This window comes from Ursus americanus, chromosome 4 (genome assembly GCF_024610735.1).
Source record: "Ursus americanus isolate L20-20 chromosome 4, mUrsAme1.1.p, whole genome shotgun sequence".
Lineage (NCBI taxonomy): Eukaryota > Metazoa > Chordata > Mammalia > Carnivora > Ursidae > Ursus > Ursus americanus.
The window spans coordinates 9,840,487-9,855,368 of NC_142130.1; the positions used below are offsets into that span (position 1 = coordinate 9,840,487).

The window sequence follows — 14,882 nt, forward strand, 5'->3', positions numbered from 1 at the left end:
GAATATACATGCGTATATATGTGTATGTGCGGTGTGTGTACACATATATACAAACGTCGGGTTCTCATTTTATTTTGGGAAGGTGAAGTTGGTCACCCTCAGAGTGAAGGGGAAGACACATGGGCTGAGCAACTGTTCCCCAGGATTTTAGGACTCCTGCCCAAGCCATGGTCGTGGCCTTTCCCCTCTTGGATTGCTACTGTACCAAAATCTAGCATCAGTCACGGAACAGAGTAATTCCCACGGTTCCAGCTACTACAATGACTCATTTGGTGTGTCATCACTCCCTGGAGAGCAGAGGCACCGAATCAAATAACAGCCCACCCCAAAACCCAGTGCCACTGAAACTTAGAGCCCCAGAGCTGAGTTAATCAAGAGGAACAACCCCCCCGCCCAAAAAAAGGAATTCTCTTCCAGAACGATAGGTGTTTCATTTTCTTTTGTTTAAAACTACAGTCACCTGGCAGAAACCCTCGTGAGGAATACTGAAATGAATGTGCAAACGCCAAAGAGGAAGAGATTGTTTTTCAGGCTTCCATGAGTATGATGCAGTCTTGAGCCTTATGGAGGTGATGGCGTGGTATCTAGTCACGAGGCACATTGCAGGCAGTGTGCTGGATCTCTGACTACCTTTGACTTCACATGCTTTCAGAGCAATGCAGACGGCAGCAGTCCTGCGGAAGCGTGGACGCTCTAATTTGCATGGGTTACACTGCCCGTGGCACATGGCATGCAAATGAGGAAAAAGCAATTGGACATCAGTCTTACCATTTCTCCCTACATTAGTGACCCAGGTGGGAATCAGAGCATTCAGTGAGAGACAGGGCATTAGGGAGAAAGAAACTCATTGAAAGATACTAAATCCCACAGTTTTCTTATGGCCATATTCTCTCTTTATTTCAATTCAGAAATGTATTTGTCCAATTCACCTGAATGTCAGATTAGAGCAATGCAGATGGTCTAAATGGCATCTCCTAAACTGGCCTAATCGGTTAGAAGAAACTCCGTGATGAATGTGTACGGTTAAATTATAAATGTAATTTTATTTGGGGAAGATCACAAATCATCATGTTTCCTTACCATCCCCCCTATGTCAGGCATTACTATGTTGGTTAAGACGAGGGGAGGAAACGTTTCAGGTGTTTCATTTGGTCTAGAAATTTAGGAAGTTCAAGGCAGTAAGTGGAGGAGCCATTTCTTCTAATTTCATCATAAAATCAAAGGAACACAATCATGGCTTTTACATTTGTTCTGAAGTCACCTGAAGCACTTGGAAAGGAAAGCTTTTAAAATTCAAATTGTGCATTTTCCACCCAACCATGCTTGCTGGGCTTTTTACACACATGCATACACACATGGCCTCAATCTCAGTGGATATATTTACCCCATCTGTGAAAATCAAAATTGAATTGTATTAAAGGTGTTTAAAACATAATGTATACTTTAAAACATAATGTATACTGTTAAAGAAGAAAATTACCACATAGAGAGAATTTTATGCAAATTTATTTCTTGTTTCTCTGGCAATGGCCCAAAATTAGGAAGAGGCAATATTCAGATTTCAGCTTTATACTCCTTATTTCCTCTGGACATTGCCAATGTTTATCTTTATCAGACTGAGAAGACAGTGAAGGGGATGCAATACTCGGGCAGAGTGGGAAATACAGTTTAGGAATTTGTTAAAGCTATGAATAGAAAAGGATATTATAATCATCCAACCCAGTAAAGCAGTAACAGATAAATTTATTTTGTATTTTGTCTTCTATATGTTAGGAGGATGTTCAATCACACCAAAGAATGTAAAGCATTTAAAATGTTACTTATCATTAAAAAATGCATTTTATTATAATTTAAAGAGAGAATATGGTTTAAAATAATTTATTTCTAATGTCAATAATTCTGAGTAAAATATAGTAATATTAGCTGTGATTTGTTTAAATTTATAATACGTTTTCCCTGAGGGGAAAATTTTCCTTATCTCTGACATTTCAAAACAAGACAAACGAGATTTGAAAGAAATCAAAACTCTAGCAATATTTAGCCGGTTCAAAGCCCATTGATTTCAAGGAACTCTCATTCGTGAAAATGAGCTAATTTTTTCTAAACACTGTATTTAGGAAAAGTTTAAAGTTCTGACCTGTTTTATAATTTCACTTGTAATTCGAATATGGTTTGTTTCTACAGTATTAAAAAGCTATCTTCCTTGAAACACTGAAAGTAACTGCAAATTCCTTGTAAGTTTACTTGGTCACAGCTCGGACGGTGAGGCACAGATGAGAGTCCCAACGTAACAATAATGAGTAACTCCAAGGTAATACGCCAGCCAAAGAAAATTAATCTCTCGTTGCCAGCGGTCTACACGCTTAGCTGCGGTTCCGTTCCTTACCCACCCACTCTGTAAGAATTTACAACAGCAAAGTTCTAGAAAATAGACACAATCTAAAACTGACACCACTGGGTTCAGATCCATTTTCATACATTTTCTTTTCTGACAATACCAATTTTCTCCATATAATGAGTTTTTGTGGTAATTTATTGCTTGGCTGTCTCAAGCCTGGAGCTAAAAAGTATTAAAAAAGAAAAAAAAGTGCTATTTAGCCTGAAAATATTTGAGAAATGCATAGTATAACTAAAAAAGAAATACAGCAAAATGGTAAGATTTTTTGACTATGCAGTCAATGTGAAGATAGGAAGCTCTCACCCGGAGGCTTCTTTGTTATAACACTTTTTAAAATTAATTTGATATATATTTTTTTCATTAAAAAAACTTTTCTTTAATCTGACGATTATGCATACTTTACCTAAAAAGGTGCTTTTTTAGGTCTCTTTTTAGAAACAACGTAGTTTATTTTGATTTTAGTTCGATTTATTTTAACTATTAGAATAACAGTTAAGAATCTTTAGGCTGGTCTTTTCTTTATGTATAAAAAGAATTTATTTCCTTTTTAGGAAATCCTAAGAAATGACATTGGGGAAGTTACTTAACCTCAGTATCCTCATGTGAGAAAAAAGGTTTTAGACCACTAGCTATTGTTCAAGTTCTATCCAATCTGTGGATGTGCTCTGGAATTTTTCAGATTCTTCCATAGGAACAAAAAAATACTGCCAAAGCCAGCGTTTGCTTATGTATCTAATCTTCCTGTCCTATGTTTAATCTACTCAAGTAAAAAGGATATTTATTTTCAATGATTATGTTAATCACAGACTATATTGCACAATCTTATATTCCATTAGAAGGGAAGGCCAAATTAATGGACACCCCCTCCGATCGATGTTCATGGAAAATCAAACCATTAGATTAACAATAACAAGCAAGCCTTTTCATTTCAATCCTGGGTTATCTAAATGGCCAATCAGTCACTAGAGAAGGAAGCCATATCAGAACCTACGAATGAAGATGGGAGAAAGGTTTATCTAATTCAAGGTTTCCCAATGGTGGCACTATTGCCATTTGCGGCCAGAACGCTCTCTACTATGGGTTGCTCCCCTGTGCATGGAAGGGTGTTTATAGCAGCGTCTCTCTGCTCTGCCCACGAGACACCAGTAGGCACTGCCTCCACCTCCAAGTTGTGACAACCAAAACTGCCCCCGGACTTTGCCAAATATCTCCTAAGGGGGATGGGGAGAGGAGGAAAAAGGACAAGAGGAATCGTCTCGGTTTGAGAACTACGGAGTCAGGTACAACCGAGTAATCCTGTTTTTGAGTGGTTTAGATCAGTGACATTCAAGGGTAGGGAGGGGTATCAGAATCAACTGGAGGGCTTTTTCCAACCACACATGGTTCCAGAGATTTCAGTGGACAGCTAACATCCCCTCAATTACTTGTACTTCCGTTGCCCCCGTGATCTCTCTCCAGTGTACGAGAGTAAAGCAAAATAAATAAAGCAATTTTTAGAAGCCTAAAATATCCTGGGTTAACCAGATGAAATCCATTTCCCTCATGACAGCCACCTTCAAGCTAATTCTGTGCTCACGAGACTTCCCTTGAGTTGCGTGCACACCCGCCGCCATTTTACTGGCAGCCATGGCACCAGAATATCGTTCTCTTTCTTCAACGATTTGGGAGAAAATTGATACAGGTTGTGATAGTTGCTGTCCTTTTGACTATCAGGAGGGGACAGGCCAGGCTGTGGCCCAGAGCAATGAGGAACCTCCTCGGTTTCCTTTCTATAAACGCCGTCCACACACTGTCAACGTGCAGTCTCATTTTTTTATGAGCAGCAATCATTACCTAAGAAATAACATTCTATATCACGCTGAATGGTCAGGTGTCCTCATTCTGAAAAAGTCAGGCTCTTTGGTAAAGATCAGATGCATAGAAACCCGCTTCTGCCGCCTGCCAAAATGGCTCCATGTCGCGGGCCCAAACCCAAGCGTGAGGAGAACCTCTTGGCTTTACGCTTCATACAAGGCTCTCGCACACGTGATCTTGAGTGATCCTAATCAACCTTGTGATCGAGGCAGAGCAGGCGTCTTTATCCCCATCGTAACCACGAAGAAACTGGCCCAGAGCGGTTATGAGCCTGGTCCTGGCCAGTATCTTATTGGGGGAGCTAGAATTTGAGTTTGTTGACTCCAAAGCCCGTGCTTTTTCCCTAGCATTTCACAGAAATGGTGCTCAGCAGAGCTACAGCCGGAAAGCCGTAAGAGTACTCTCTAGATTCCATGCAGCTAGGATCTTGGCAAGGCCTCTCTCTTACAACAACAACGACGACACACATTTACTATGCTGTGTTCATGCAGGTCTGACAAACAGCAGTAAGGCAGTCATCCTTCTTAGCCAGCTACCCAAGATTGACAAAGCCATATATTTTTCTAATGGAAAAATGTCTCCACAGATAAGGAAATAAAGTCACTTAACTTGCCAGGATTCATTAACGAAAGCTGCTGTTGCAGCTGATGCTGTAGTTAACGTCCCACGGAATTAACCTAACAAAACCCTTGCTCACAAATCACACACTATATATTGGGAGTGCTTTTGAATGATGTCTCTCCCCTTTGTTAGTAACACTGCCATCCCCTCCAAAGCTGGTGCGTACCGTGAAGAGCTAGGCTTTGCTATTGGAAGACACTGGAAGGAAAAACTGCCAATAACAAAGCACGACTGCTTATCTTTAGCCGGACTGTGGCATTGGAAAAGTGACATTTTGGCTTAGAAGGAAGGTCTCTGGAGTTTCGCACGAGTGTCTGAGGGCCTCAGGCTGGCTGTAGTTGAAGGGGCTTGCCTTCCAGCAGACCATTCCAGAGCACTGAACTTTAAAGCCGTGATCCAACAGGCCGCCTCTCTGAATGTCAACATCAGGAAATAAGCATTATATTTACATCTTGTGACAGCATGACCGAGAAAAGGTAATACTAACCTCATCTATCGCTTTCTTATAGCTCTGAGATAGGAGGACCCCAATCCAGAAGAATCCACAGGAGGGGGAAAAGCCAGAAGAAAGGCAGCAGGTTAGACACAAAATGGGAATTGTTAGTACACAACTGATAAATGCAAAAGAGCAGAGAGAACCTCAGTCCTGATTGGGGCAAATCCCCTTCAGGATTGTTCTCACTCTGCCTCCTGACTTTAATACGGACAAACCAGAGTAAACCAAAAAGTCCTCACATTCATTTCATTGAAAAGATTCTCCAAAATTTTAAAGAAAGTAAGTGGATAGTAAGTCATCCCAAATTAACTTCCAACTTTCAAATGTCAGCCTCTGTGCTCCTATTTCTTTTGCTAAAGCTATTTGGGGTCTGTCCTGTCTTGGCAAGGAAGCTAGATTTCAAGTTGTCAGGCCCCTTGTCAAACCATGGTTAGAACATTTTGGTTCAGAAATATATAGTCCTGAAGGCATGAAGAACAGCAAAAATTACATTAATTCATATGGCAAATAATCTGGGGAGAGGGCGGAGCAGACAACAGAAACCCACAGGAAGTACCCACATCTCCTTAACTGTAGCTCCGTATCTTTTTGCCAAGGCTGCTGAGTAGAAATTACGTAATGATGGGAGTTCCTTCTCCCCCTTTTTAATTCTCGAAAGTAGCGCTAATGATCAGCAAAATGCCTAAAGGCAGAAAAGCAATCCAAGATCTGTTCACTTCTTTCCTAATCAGGTATGACTCCCTTCTGGATGCTTCTAGCATCCATTCTTCTTCCTAAGTAAATTTTATTTCATAGTCATGAGTGTATCCCCGACTACTTTACCCCACAGCCTCTCTGGTAACTTAAGAGAGTTCAAGAGCACTCACAGCTGGTCGACTAGGTCGGGTAATGTCCCTGGATTCTTCTGGCTTCACCTTGGAAGGCTCGTGGGGGAGCACAGGAGATCCTTCCGACTTACTGTTGGCTAGATAGAAAAACAGGGGCCAAGAAAAAATAGTGACCATCACAAAGTGTTGACTCAAGTCCTGCAGTTCTGTGGTGAGTCACCCTTGATTATTCAGGGATACATCATTCACTGAGGCAAATCCTCAAACACATCTGTGAAAAGACTGTTCACGTTCAGGCAAACGCATTTAGGCTTGTGACCTGGAAGTCACTATTCATAATAAGAAAAACTAGCAAGCACCACCACCACCACCATTTACTGAGTGCTAAACGTGCGTCCCACTTAATGCTAAATGCCGTCTACGTCAACTGTCTCATCGGGTTCTTGCTCCAACCCAATGTGTAGCACTCTTTTCCCATTTTATAGTTCAACGCAGACTTTGAGAGATGGCATACTAGCCTAAGGTCATGCAGAAGTTACGGGCAGAGCTGGGATTCGGTCTGGCTTATCCAGGTCCTATTCTTGGTTATTACCCCAAACCAGCTTCTGTGCTAATGTTCTTCTTTTACCACTTACCCATCAGGACAGGTTATTTTGATGGCACAGAAACCTATTTTACTGATGGAATGGCTTTTAAATGGGAGGCGGGCGTTGTCCGGGTTCTTTAAGGAAGAAGGGATGAGGTGGGGACAAGAAGGAGAGTATCGGTGACAGAGGAAGAGCCCCAGGACAGAGGGACGGAGCAGGAATGGGGGAGGGCTCCCCAACAGCTCCAGAGTGAAGAGCATCTCTCTGATTTACTTATAGGTAGAGAAAATCAATCTGGTATAGGAGAGATTCTTTTGTTTTAAAGCGGTCTTTCCTGGGAAGAAACACACTAGGGATACAACAGTGTTCTTAACCCAGAGGACCTAGGGGCCAAAGCACAGAAGGTAAGAATTAAACCCAAAACAGATCAAAGAATTAAAATGATATGCATAACTCCACTTTTCTTTTTTTTCTTGCTGTAAGGATATCAAGTTGCTTATGAATAGAAAAAAAGATAAGCCAATGGCAGTTTTCTAAATTAAGTAAATTTATATTTGGCTTAAAGCAACAAAAATACACATGGCTATGGGCTGGGCCATATGAAGAATGCATATGGCAGCAGCCACACCCCAGTCCAGAGACATGAGCATCGCACGCCGGGTTTCAACCTTTTCAAAACGGACATACAGCGATTTTACTTACTTAAAACGTTAAAAAGATAGTAGGTGGCCAACCCTGGTTGTGTCTAATGAAGAAGCTAAGAAAAAAACAGAGGATTGGTGGTTTTTTCTCAGGCAGAGTAATTTGTTAATATTTGTCAAATTGCGTTTTAAAAAGTTTTAGTCCTTATTACTTGGAAGCAAAATTATCTTCCGAAGGAGGTTGTTCAGAAAAAGGGAAAGAAACAGTGTGTTGTCATGTGTAATTAGCTGGACATGATGCTGTTTTTCACAAGCTTCTTCATTAATGAGAACTGCATGGTGATGAAAGACTTGAAAGGTCAGAAAGGCTCATATTTTATTCCTCTTTAGTAGGAATAACCCAAAGAGTCAAATATACTTTTTAAGTCCAAGAGTTTACTTCTTCTTTAAAGTGCATACATATTCCACGTTAGTCTTTACCGAATTCCACTTTGAGAGATCCTTAGTATTATGAACAATATTCAGAATACCACAAAGGGACGATTGGTGTAACGGGAAAGGAGGATACTTGGGGGTACATGAAACTCAAAACAGGCAACAAATGGAAATGGCAATTTAGGGGACTCACAAGTGATTATCTTTACAAATAAGACCAATGATCTATGATCTTCTTGGAAAACAATGTCACGTGCAATGAGAAAAGATTTAGTCCAAACTCTGATGTCGCACGTGAAACTGAGGATGGTGGTTCTCTCATCGGAGGACTGAGGCCACCGGCAGTTCGAGGACTTCAGCACTGCACAGTGGTGGCCACGCCAGGGGCAGGGGTCACAGAAATCCGGAACGAAGCTGAGTCCATGCCCACAGCTCTCCGCCCCAGGCAGTGTCATCAGGGAAAGGCAGGGGAAAGCTTACCTCGAACTCTGGTCCGTTCACTGGACCCTGCTTGCGATCCAGGCTGAGACCCTCCTTGGGAGCTGGGCTGGGAGCTAGGGGTGCTGGAGCTGGAGGAACTGCCACTGCTGGTCCTCTGCAAGGGGCTCTCCAAGATGGGCTCAGTTCTCCGCAGGTCAGGGTTGCTGAAGGAAGGCAGAGCACAGTGACTACCCCTTCCACACCTTGCCATTCCCAACAGAAGCATAGTCCCGTTCTGCCCCCGGGACCAAGGAGCAACCGGAGACCTTGTGTCACCCTGCTCGGAAAGGGTCAACGGGAATGACAGTCATGTTGTTCTCTGTGGAGCTCCCAGCCTGATACTGCTGATGGGATGACCTCTTGACCCAGTTCCTGGGTCATCACACTAAAGTATTAGCTCTGAAATGGTGCTCTTCAAAGGAGGCTTTCTTTTAAACCCTTATTCCCCTGTTCATTGTAAAAAAAACCCAAAAAAACAAAAAACAAAAACCTTGAAAAATATTAAAAGAAAAAAAAAAAGAAAGCAGCACATGCCATCTCTGACCCAAGAGAAATCCAACTATATTTTACTATTTGGCATAGTCCTTCCAGACTTTTTTCTTTGGTATACATGGAAGCATGCTGTAGGTTCGGTTTTGCAGCTTGCTTTTCCCTCACACTGCACTGCGAGCGGGTACTTACGCTTACAAAACAATAATGGCTGCGAAATCGTCAGCACGTGGGTGAATTAGCTTAACGGTTCCCCTACGGGTGGATATTAAGGTACTTCCAATACGTTGGCCTGACACATTGCACTGAAATAGGTATCTCTGTAGGCATACAAATACCCAGTCATATCTCCTTCCTGGACCAGGAATTCTTGGGTGGAAGGACATGAACTGGGATGTGTGTGTTGCATATGTTTGTACGTGAGTGTGTAATGGTGTTACCAGTTTTCACTGAAGGGTATGAAATGGTCCATCTTATGGAATTCTTAACCACGCCTTATTATGAGCAGTTTGCTAATTTGTAAAAAAAAAAAAAAAAAAAGTATCTCGTTTTAATGCTGTTTTAAAACATTACTATTGAGGGAGAATAATTTTTATTCACATTTATTTACCATTTATAATTCTTCTTCTGTGAATTGTTTAATCAAGTTCTTCGCTTATGTAGTTAGTGGTATATTTGCATTTTTAAACTTCTTTCAGGAAGTCTTTATATACTTTGGCTCTTATCCAAGGGAGGTGTGTTTTAAAAGAATTGCTATTAAGCGCTAATTCAAGAGCAAATGCTAGTGGTCCCCACTTGCAGTAAGACCTTGCTGTATTATTCACTTTCATAGCTTAACTGGCCCCAAAGAGCGGTATTTAGTTGCTCCCTCAGTTGGTCATACCGAGCACTGGGTCAGGCGTTTGAGATACAGGAATGAGCACGACACAGCCCTTGTCATCCGCCAGCATAGCCAGGCACGCGCAGCCAACCTCATTCACGCTCTGCCCGCCGGGCGCCCGGGGCAGCACGGGAGCGCGGAACGGGACCACCCGGGCCACTTCCCGTGCTCGTGGAAACCGTACTAGGACAGCGGCGGGAAACAACTGCTGAGGCTTTTATGATTTTGTTATAAAAAGAAGCAGCCTCCTCCAAGTTTCCAGAAAGCTCTTCCTTTTTAATTTATAACTCATCAGCCTTTTCATTTTTCCTTCACACTTGCACAATGCTGGGCCTAAACGGGTAATTCGGTGAGACCTGAAACTCGGAGCTCAAATCTTCTGCCAGCCGCCTGCCCCAGAGACCCCTCTGCGTTTCCGATGCCTTCCGTTCTCCAAACAGAGCCGCACATCTTTGCTAACAGTCACCATCGTGTGATCGGAGACTATGATTTTAAGGCAGGAAGTCCTGTGAAAATGTAATTTTATGCTTTCATCTGGCTCCGCTCATTTCGAGAATGTCAAGTGCACTCTGAACTGTGTTGGGTCTCCCGTGTTTCACGTATAAAAATGAAAATAATATGGCTTCTTCCCTTGAGACATTAGCATTCTAGTGTACCAAAAATCTGCCCACAGAATGGCACCATTATAGCAGCAACTAGACCAAAAATTTCGTTTCGATAACACAAGAACCTTGCTTTTTGGTGAGGCAGCTGCCAAAAACATCTGATCAAGTTACAAACATTTTTAAATATTGGGTTATTGGAAGACATGGCTGGTGGCCCTGGAAAACGTGTAAAAATAAATATGTCCTCATAACTTATTAATTCAGATTGTATAAATGTATAATTCGTGACAATATTTATCTTTTAAGTTTTTACGGCGAAGGAGCTGCCGAGTCAACCCAGCACTACAATCAACTGCAGCAGAGTGATTAGCAAGCTTAAGGAAAAGGTTTAAAATTCTCAATATTTTCACAGAACTCCTTTGCGTAGTAATTAGTTTTGTGAAAACTGCGAGCATTAACCGGTTTAAACAGATTTGGATCCATACTGGAAACCGCCCTGGTTTGGAGAAGACCTAACACGATAAGGACATAATACCCGTGCAATAGCCTACCTTTCGATTTCTCCTTAAAGAAACACTCTTATCTCCTTTAGTCCCAAATAATGAATTATTTCCCATGGTCCCTCTTTTATTAAACAGTGGTGGTCAGGAATTAGTTCTATATAATTAATAAAGTCCAAAAATATTTTTTTCTAAAAATTCTATTGCTAACCAACTGTATTGCGGATTGAAGGTGAGGGGCTTCGGCTTCTTGGTAGCTGCTTTCATTCTGTAGAATGGTAATGTAGTGTTCTTTGTATCAACAGAAACAGCCATGAAGAGAGGGGTGGCTGTGAGCTCTACATTTTTTCCTCTGGCGGCTGTGGTGTGCGAGCGGGATCCAGCTGTTTGCTTGAACACGGCACTCCTCTGATCGTTTAACCCACACCTTTCTATGAAGCACCTACGTTGTGGGCCTCATGGGACCAGTAGGAGGGATGGAGGTGAGCACAGGTCACAGGTGCAAGGTGCAAGAGAATTCTAGAGATGGGACATGTGCAGTGGAGATCACAGTGGGTAAGGCAAATCTCTATGTTGTGTGGGAAGGAACCTGTAAGTATTGTTAGTATTTGGGCAACAAGGAACGTGGCCCAGAGTGGTCGAGGTGGTGTCAAGATGGAGACAGGACTTGACTGGGTCTTGGAGGGGGGAGCAGGAAGTCTGGGGGAAGCACCTGAGCAAGGACACAGGGGCCGGGGTTTTCCTGGGGCTCGCCGTGTAGGGAGGACATCACCCCGGTGGAGTAGGGAGGAGCACCACGCGTGTGCCGGGTTACCCGGAAGAGCAGCTCATCAGAAGGGACGGACGGCTTAGGCAGCAGTGCCTGTAAGGCCCGGCGGAGCACGCAGATGGCCCCGGGCAGGGTTACATGGGACCGGCCGGGAGAGAGGCAGGCTGACCAGGTGGGAGGCTGCCACCACCCTGATGATAAGGCCTGGGCCAGGGCTGCCAAGGAGGGGCACGGGGATTGGCAGAAACAGCTGGGACCTGCACGCGTCTCCCATGGGACCCAGAGCCTTGTTCGGTGTGAAGTTAATTGGATCCTACGGGCATTAAATCCCTGACCTGGGCCTCATTAGCACGGGTCCTCCTCACTGGAGCTCACCAGCATGGGCGCTGATCTTCGCAGGCTGCTGGAGGCTGAAAGAACCATTTCGTTTCTGTACAACCACACATAGAAATTGGGAAAACTTTAAAATGCTTTTGTTACCTTATTTTTTTTTTTGAAAATATAAGTATTTTGAGAAAATGTCATACCGTTCATATTTTTCTTTTCCTTATTATGTGGTAATATGGTCTGGCCTTGGGGCCAAAGGGTCTGAGATAAATGCTTTTAGAGGGAATTTCAGAAGAATTCTATGAAATAACAGATTTCCTTTGGTCACATATTAACTGCAACTACTCAGATCCAAATGTGTAAAAACTTGAAAACATTCATATATATTTCTTTAAAATGCTAACTTTTAGTTAATATATTTGCCATCCCACAGACAATGCTGTTGGGTCTATAAAACACACAGTAAAGTGAAAATGTGGCAATTATTCCATTTACTCGAGTCACATAAAGAGTCAAAACAGAAAATTAGGATTATAAAGTGATTTCTTGGCCCAAATACTTGGGCCAAGTCTATAATTAACTGGCTGACTGCCAAAATTCACTTTACTTTGTTCTTTGATGACACAGCCAATGAGAACAAATGAGCCATAGGAAGATAGGTCTGGGACGGGACAGAGAATTATTTTTTGAAATTAAGCATTTAGTCATTGGGTTTTAACTGGGTGTTTCTGGCTTAATTTAAATCTTTTCATATTCTGAATATACTTGTTCGATCAAATTTTAATTTGCTTTAAAGGAACACGTGAATCAAATATTAAAGTATCTGGAATTTTTTTAAACAATATTTAAAAAAAATGAACAAATCAAATCTTGATTTAGACTCAAATGATCACCTTGGCAACATAAGGCAGCTGGGAGCCCAGACAGCAGATAAGAACCACACACCGATGTGCACATGCATGAGACAGGACAAACAGGTGCAGGGGGTCATGGGGACTGCCAAATGCGTGTAATGACATGAGTACCAGCTTGAGTAGGAAAGCTTTGGGGACATAAATAGGTCCACGGAACAATAACTTTTAAAAGGTAGTCAATATCACAAGATGAGAATCGATAACAACAGGATTAAGAGGAGCTACTAACACAGTCACCAAATCCACGGTGGGAAAGGTGGAGGCAGCATGGTGCCTTGTCAGTCTATAAATCAGGAGTCCCCTTTCCCTTGGGAACATGAGGCAGCAACGCCAGCTGCACTCAGGGCTGAACAGGTAAGCAGGGCATGGTTCTTCAGAGCGTGGACTTTGGTGCAATGCTAGTAGGTTCAAATGGTGGCTCTGTCCCTTAGTCATCTTGTCACCTTGGGCAATTTACTTACCTAGTGTTCATCTCAGTCTCCCTTCTATAAAATAGAGGTGATTACGGCCACTACCTCACAGAGTTGTTATATGGTTTACACTAGTTAGCATTTGAGAGGCGCATCAAACACTGCCTCACAAATAAAGATGTTCCAGAAGTGTTAACTAACTAACTAACTGACTAACTAACTAACTAACTAACAAATTGCCCCAAACCAAGCAGAAGGCAGGCATGCACGGGGATCACTCAGGAACACTTTTTTGACCAACTAATGCCACTATAGCTGTATTGCTCGATACATATCTATTTAAAAACGTATTCTTTATAGGGCTTTTTCGATTTCGTGTAGTGTGTGTAGACAGGGGAAGAGTGACATAATTGGAAGTTCTTTTTCTGGGAGAAGGAAGGCTTTTGAAAATAGTAAAGCTCTGCTTTTTTCCTCGAGTTACAGGTACGTGCTTGCATACTCCCATTTTAACTCACTTCAAGAATCTTCCATTCAGGGTGCTAAGTAGTTTGTTGATTTAAACATACTGTTTCTTATAGTCTCAGAAATTATCACACATTCTGCAGTCACTAGAGAATATACAACATCTTGCATCTAGTACCTGGAGTTCATTAGTACTTGAATTGAAGAGGCAAAAACTACGTTTTTTAACCGTTAGCCTCTACTTTCTATTCTTTCTTTTCCCTACTGGCTTAGCACAAAAGTGGCTTATTTCCCACTCATCTCATGATATACACAGAACTGCTCTTCTTGCTGGTTCTTCTTCAGGTGGGGACTTGGGGACCCAGGTTCCTTCCATGTTCAGACACTGCTGCCTTAAACTTGTGGTCCCTAAGTTTGCCACAGAAGGAGAAGAGAGAGCTTCTGCCTTCTTTTGCTTTCTTTAGATAAGTCTATTCACGTATTTACCCCAAAGCAAAATAAGAAAGCAAAGCAAGGAACAGAATTTTGCCCCTAATAATGCCTGTAGCCCCAAAGAGTAGCAGGCATTGTATATCCTCTGACCCGTGGGCCCTAGACTCAGGCGGTCTTGGTTGAGTCACTGGCTCCCAAGGTTCCCTGTGGCCCTTCACACCACAGGTCCTCAGTACACATTTGCTGAATTTAGCAAATGAAAAATAATAATGACAAAACAGCCTGAATTTCTCCTTTATTACATGTGTGATTTTTCTTGGGATCCATTTTTACATTGCCAATGTCCCACTCTACCTCGAGGATCATTTCAAGGAAAAGGGCTGGGAGGATAAAAAGGAATACTGACCAACTGTAAGAAATATAGCTTATAAACACTGTAAAGGATTATGTAAAAGCAAACCCTTTTTATGGCTTTATGGATGGGCAACTGCCTGAAAAATGGTACAAAAAGAACAATGAGAACTTCATTAAGACCAGTGAAAACAGGAGAGTCTGCTTTATGGTAATGCCCTCAGCAAATCACATCTCCCATTGTCTATGGCCCTGTGTGTTTCCTTTACACTTTGATTCAGTGTGGTTGCCAATGGGGCATCGGCAAAGATGATGCAAGCAAGGGCTTGAAAAATGCTGGTGCATTGATTGGGGGCTTTCCCTGCGGGAAGGCTGTCCTGAGATCGGCAAACAGTAAAGACCAG

General features: G+C 42.4%; 1 protein-coding gene across 8 annotated transcripts in view; it reads right to left on the reverse strand.

Moving 5' to 3' along the window:
- TNIK (TRAF2 and NCK interacting kinase) overlaps positions 1-14,882 on the reverse strand; it is a 373,645-nt gene that overhangs the window by 35,395 nt on the left and 323,368 nt on the right. For 5 of the 8 annotated variants that reach the window (XM_087861395.1, XM_087861392.1, XM_087861391.1 and 2 more), the window contains 3 exons: positions 8,340-8,503; positions 6,236-6,333; positions 5,361-5,384 (listed from right to left, as the gene is read on the reverse strand). In XM_087861395.1, the coding sequence (XP_087717521.1) occupies positions 5,361-5,384; positions 6,236-6,333; positions 8,340-8,503 (286 nt within the window). The remainder of the gene's footprint in view (positions 1-5,360; positions 5,385-6,235; positions 6,334-8,339; positions 8,504-14,882) is intronic. The other 3 variants (XM_087861390.1, XM_087861396.1, XM_087861393.1) reach the window with 1 other exon arrangement.